This window comes from Passer montanus, unplaced genomic scaffold (assembly GCF_014805655.1).
Source record: "Passer montanus isolate IOZ18808 unplaced genomic scaffold, ASM1480565v1 scaffold86, whole genome shotgun sequence".
NCBI lineage: Eukaryota > Metazoa > Chordata > Aves > Passeriformes > Passeridae > Passer > Passer montanus.
Window position 1 is genome coordinate 2,784,992 of NW_024373923.1, and position 6,346 is coordinate 2,791,337.

General features: G+C 53.5%; 1 protein-coding gene across 1 annotated transcript; it reads left to right on the forward strand.

The window, feature by feature from the left end:
* The first annotated feature begins 1,508 nt into the window (after positions 1 to 1,508).
* ELAC1 (elaC ribonuclease Z 1) lies at positions 1,509 to 5,076 on the forward strand. Its single transcript, XM_039733379.1, is given in 4 exon segments — positions 1,509 to 1,765; positions 2,997 to 3,464; positions 4,285 to 4,441; positions 4,443 to 5,076. Coding segments are annotated over 4 exon segments (1,029 nt in total). The 5' UTR covers positions 1,509 to 1,608; the 3' UTR covers positions 4,690 to 5,076.
* The last annotated feature ends 1,270 nt before the right edge of the window (positions 5,077 to 6,346 follow it).

Genomic DNA, 6,346 nt, shown 5'->3' on the forward strand with positions numbered 1-6,346 from the left:
AAGGCCCGTCCAGTTCCTCCCCCTGCCAAGGGCAGGGACACCTTCCACTGTCCCAGGCTGCTCCAAGCCCTGTCCAGCCTGGCCTGGGATATTCCCAGGGATCCAGGGGCAGCCACAGCTGCTCTGGGCACCTGGGCCAGGGCCTGCCCACCCTCCCCGGGGAGAAAAGCTGGAAGTCTGTGGCATCTCATCTAAAAACAACTGACCTTGAGAAATTATTTTGAAAGCTATCTGAAGATGTTAAGGCACCTGGAATTTTAAATCCTTCTCAAAAGAAGGCAGGAGCAAATTCTGGGAAGACTAGGGCTGGAGGAGCCCCACTCCATGAGGGGAGAGAGCAGTGGGCTGTCTGTGTCCAGCCCTGCAGACCAGGCTCCTCATCCAGACCCTGTCACAGACACCTCAGCAGCTGGGCACAGATGTTTTTGGGGTGAAACAGGCGTTCCCTGCCTGGCCTGTGCTCTCGGGTCACCCTGCTTCTTGTGGGCTCTGAGGTTGCTCTGGGGAAGTGACCCTTCCCCCTCTGCATCTCCTGGAATCCGGGAATGGTGCTTAAATGTCAGCAGAGACTGTTCCATGAAACTCACCCTGAAATGCTCCTGGAGGGAGGGCTCACGCAGGAAAGCTCAACGTTTAAACAGAGCTCAGAGGAAAGAAATAGTGCTGGGGTTAGAGCTTAGACTGTTCCAGCTGGGTGGGGCTGTTTTCTCTGGGAATCCACACAGGTGCTTGGGCTGCATGTTTGCAATCTTCCAGTGACATGAGAAGGAAATCTCTGCCTGTGAATAATGTGTTGTCTGAAAGTCAAATCCTGCTCTAGGCAGGTTTTGCTTTCATGTTTGAAGGGAAAGGGAATTTCATCCTCACACTGAGCTGTGGAGGATGCCTTCACATCAGACAATGTTTGTTGGTTTCCCTGCACAAATACATCAAATCACAGAGTACCCTGAGCTGGCAGGGACACCCCAGGATCACCCAGCCCAGCTCCTGCCCTGCACAGCCCCCCAGCAATCCCACCCTGGGTATCCCTGGCAGGGTGTCCAGAGGCTCCTGGAGCTCTGGCAGCCTCGGGGCTGTGCCCATTCCCTGGGGAGCCTGGGCAGTGCCAGCACCCTCTGGGGAAGAGCCTTGCCCTGATATCCAACCTAACCCTCCCTGGCACAGCTCCAGCCGTGCCCTGGGAGCTGCTCCTGTCCCAACGCCTGGCACCTGTGTCACAGCAGTGCCTGCTCTGTGTTCCAGCACACACCTGCTCCGTGTTCTGTGTCCCAGCACACACCTGTTCTGTGTTCTGTGTCCCAGCAGTGCCTGCTCTGTGTTCTGTGTCCCAGCAGTGCCTGTTTGTGTCCCAGCACACAGCTGGTCTGTGTTCTGTGTCCCAGCAGTGCCTGCTCTGTGTCCCAGCACACACCTGCTCCGTTTTCTGTGTCCCAGCAGTGCCTGTTTGTGTCCCAGCACACAGCTGGTCTGTGTTCTATGTTCCAGCAGTGCCTGCTCTGTGTCCCAGCAGTGCCTGCTCTGTGTTCTGTGTCCCAGCACACACCTGCTCTGCGTTCTGTGTTCCCGCACTCAGCCGGGACACAGCGATCCCGGTCCCTGCTGCCCGGGATGTCTCTGGAGCTCACCTTCCTGGGCACGGGCTCGGCGTTCCCGTCGCCGTGCCGCGGGGCCTCGGCGCTGGTGCTGCGCAGGGAAGGGCAGTGCTGGCTCTTCGACTGCGGCGAGGGGACGCAGACACAGCTGATGAGGAGCCACCTGCGAGCAGGTTTGTGCCGCTCTCGTGAGGGAGGGACAGCCCCGGGCAGGGCAGGAGTGCCGGCGGGGCTGCCCCGGGCAGGGCTGCCCCGGGCAGGGCTGCCCAACCTGCTGGCAGCGGTCTCTGGCCGCCCCTCGGCTCTGGGCTGCCTCCCGCAGACAGTCTGAGCTCACTCACAGGGCTTGGCAGTGCCAAACCCGCAGAGCAGCTCCAAACAGGATCGGTTTGTTTGTTGTTTGTCTGGGGGCGGCTCTAGACACACCAGCCTTCCTGTGGGTAAATGACTCTTTTCAAGTGTGTATTGGGGGTAACTTTCACCTTTTGGCAAATGAATCAGGAATAAAGCTCACCTCACTGTCACAGTCACTGTGCTTCCACAGTCCTCAGTGGCCAGAGATGACTTTTCTCCCCCAAAGAATGGAGATGAATTGTCAGTTACAAACAGAAATACAGGCTCCTGCTCCTCCAAAACCTGTAAGGGAATTTAATGACAGGCAGATGGAGTAATTTCCATGAAATTGTTTGCTGAATTAATCTTAAAACAAAAGGAGATTCTGTCGTTCCTGAGGCACAGCCCCAGCAGGTGCGGGAGGAATTGCCTGGCTCTGTGGGAGTGGGAGTTCAGCAGAGGAGACAGAGGCAGCCTGGTTACAGGACATTGTCTGCAGCGAGAGAGTTCTGGGCTCTTCTGACCCAGCGAGGGCAGGACAGCCCAGGCACCAAAGGAAGCCCAGACGTTTACAGAGCAACTTTTCCTCTTGTTTTAAACAAACCAGTCAGCAGCGCTGGGGTTCTCACCTCTTAAAAAACTCTGAAATCAAAGCTGCATGCTGGTTTGGTGTTGGCTCTTCTTGATTTTGTTTTGGAGTCAAAAGGAGGAGCAACACAAACTCCTCATTGTGTCCCTCCTTAGTCTACAGTTTTCCTGTAAGATTGAAGCCCAAATGCTGCCCCAGCACTCCCTTGCATTTCACATGGCAGGTGTCAGCAGGTGTCACCATTGGCTTACAAGGAGCTAAACCTTGCATCTCTGCAGCCTTTCCTCGGCCTGTCAGCCCAAAATCTTCCTTGTGTGGAGGGGATGGGGAAAGAAATACCTTTTGGTCTGGGATTTGTCTGTTAAGCACTGCTTTTACTTTCCCTCCTCGCTTGTTTCAAACATCTTGCCAAACAGCGATCATTTCCGAGCTGCTGCATTGTTTATTTTCCTGGCTTTGTCTTTTCCTGTTCTCTTCAACAGCCAGAATCACCAAGATTTTCATCACTCACCTTCACGGCGACCACATCTTTGGGCTTCCTGGGCTGCTGTGCACGCTCAGCCTCCAGAAGGGCCCTGAAGGCAGCAAAGCACCCATTGATATTTACGGGCCCCTGGGGCTGCGGAGCTTCCTCTGGAGGAGCCTGGAGCTGTCCCACTCCCAGCCCCTGCTGCCCTACACCGTCACCGAGCTGGTCCCCACGCAGGACCAGTGCCCCCCAGGAGAGTTTAGGGACTTTTCTGGCTTGGACCGGGACCAGGCGCTTGGCACGGCACCTCCAGGGAGAGTTCTGCACCTGGATGCAGAGGAAGACTCCTACTTGCTGCTGGAGGATGAGCAGCTGGTTGTGAGAGCCTTCCGCCTCTTCCACCGCGTGCCCTCCTTCGGCTTCGTGCTGGAGGAGAAGCCCCGGCCTGGGAAGCTCAATGTGCGGAGACTGGAAGAGCTGGGTAGCTACTTTTACTTATTTTGCCTCTTTTTGCTTCTTTTATGACCACTTTCCTATGTGTCCTAGCAAATCCGAGCCGCTGTCTCTCTCCATAGCCTGTTTTAACTCATTTTTCCATTTTCTGTCTGAGACATTTTGGCACCTGACCCCCGAGCTGCAGCCTGAGCTGGTGTGTCACACTGGTGCCAGGGAATATCACAGACCACTTTCATGCTGGGAACAGCCGATGAGCTCAGGTGCCAAACTCTAAACAGCTCAGCGTGGCTTTCAGGAAAACATATGGCCAGTGTATTTTTATTATTTTCTTGACTTTAATACCAGCAGTGTAACTGGGGGGTTTTGATATAGTTTCCCTGTGGCTGCCCCATCCCTGGCAGTGTCCAAAGCACACGAGGCCACGCTGGGGGACAGCCAGCGGGACAGGGCGCGCCAGCACGGGCACAGCACGCCCGGCACCGCCGCGGCCTTCGCCCGCCGCTGCCGCGCCAGGAGGCTGGTGCTGACCCACTTCAGCCAGCGGTACCGGCCCGGCGAGCCCCACGGCACCCGGGGACAATGGAGGGTGAACTTGGAGGTGCCTTCCAACCCAAGCCATGCTAGAATTCCATTATTTTCTTCAAACTCACTTCCCGCTAAGGTTACAAGCTCTCAATTTGTACAAAAAATCTGAAATACTAACAGATTTTTATACGGAGGCTGTGCTTTTTTCGGGTGAGTCAGCTTTGTGTCTGGCACACCTGGGGTGGCGTTTTCCAAAGCTGGCACTGATGTGACGTGGTGACTGCGCGTCGCTGACGGGCTGTTCTGCCTCTCCCTGCCAGGCGTGCCACCGGGTCCCTTGTACGGGCAGCTGAAGAGCGGCGCTGCCGTGGTGCTGGAGAACGGCACGCGGGTGCAGCCCGGCCAGGTGCTGGGGCCGCCCGCGCCGGGCAGGAAGGTCTGCGTGCTGGGCGACTGCGCGGGGCCCGCGGGGCCCGGCCCGCGCCAGGAGGCTGGTGCTGACCCACTTCAGCCAGCGGTACCGGCCCGGCGAGCCCCACGGCGGCCGCGAGGAGATGGACACGCTCAGGAGGGAGGCCGAGGCCGCCATGGGCGACCAGGAGGTGACGCTGGCCGAGGACTTTATGACCATCGAGATCCCAGTGAAAAACGAGGGCTTGGTGACCACAGAGGTGCCAGCAAAAAACGAGGGCTTGGTGACCACAGAGGTGGCAGTGAAAAACTGAAACACAAGGACTTTGTGGTTACAGAGATCCCAATGAAACAGTGAAAAACGAGGACCTGGTGACCACAGAGGTCCCAGTGAAACAGTGAAAAACGAGGACCTGGTGACCACAGAGGTCCCAGTGAAAAACTGAAAAACCAAGGACTTCATAATGAGATCCCAATGAAAAACGAGGACTTTGTGACCAGAGATCCCAAAGAAACGGGGATTTCATTACAAGATCCCAATGAAGCAGTGAGAACCAAGGACTTTCTGACCACAGAGATCCCAATGAAACAGTGAAAACCAAGGACTTCATAATGCGATCCCAATGAAACTGTGAGAATTGAGGGCTTCATGACAAGATCCCAATGAAACTGTGAAAAACAAGGACTTTGTGACCAAAGAGATCCCAACGAATCCCAATGAAACTGTGAGAACTGGGGGCTTCATGACAAAATCCTGATGAAACAGTGAAAAACAAGGACTTTGTGACCACAGAGATCCCAATGAAACAGTGAAAACCAAGGACTTCCTAATGAGATCCCAATGAAACTGTGAGAACCGAGAACTTTGTGACCACAGAGATCCCAATGAAACTGTGAGAATTGAGGGCTTCATGACAAGATCCCAATGAAACTGTGAAAAACAAGGACTTTGTGACCAAAGAGATCCCAACGAAAAACTGAAAAACGAAGACTTTATGACCACAGAGGTCCCAATGAAACAATGAAAACCAAGGACTTCATAACAAGATCCCAATGGAGCAGTGAAACACAAAGGACTTTAGAGATCCTGAGATCCTGATTAAAAAGTGAAAACTCAGGGTCTGTGACCACAGAAATCCCAATGAAACAGTGGAAAACGAGGACTTTGTGACCACAGAGATCCCAGTGGAACAGTGAAAGCCCAGGACCTGAAAGGACTTCATGACAAGATTCCAATGAAACAGTGAAAAACAAGGACTTTGTGACCACTGAGATCCCAATGAAACAGTGAAAACAAAAGCCTTCCTAATGAGATCCCAATGAAAGAGTGAGAACCGAGGACTGCATAACAAGAGCCCAATGAAAAAGTGAAAACAAGAGACTTTAGAGATACTGAGATCCTGATTAAAAAGTGAAAATCAGGATTTGTGACCATAGAAATCACAATGAAAAAGTGAAAAATGAGAACTTTGTGACCCCAGAGATCCCAATGAAAAACTGAAAACCAAGGACTTCCTAATGAGATCCCAATGAAACAGTGGAAAACGAGGACTTTGTGACCACAGAGATCCCAGTGGAACAGTGAAAGCCCAGGACCTGATGAGCACAGTGCAAACAGAGGCCTTCATGATGAGGTCCCTGAAGAATTGAGTTTCCAGGGCTGTTGGGGTCCACTCTGGCTAGCTAGAGACCCTTGCCCACATGATACTTCACAGACGAAGGTAAAAGATTGAGAAGCGCTCTCCTCCACGTGGGAAACGACCAAGGACTTCATAATGAAATCCCAATGAAGCGGTGAGAACTGGGGGCTTCATGACATGATCCCAATGAAACAGTGAAAAACAAGGACTTTGTGACCACAGAGATCCCAGGGAAAAACTGAAAAACGAGGACTTTGTGACCACAGAGATCCCAATGAAACAATGAAAACCAAGGACTTCCTAATGAGATCCCAATGAAGCAGTGAAAACC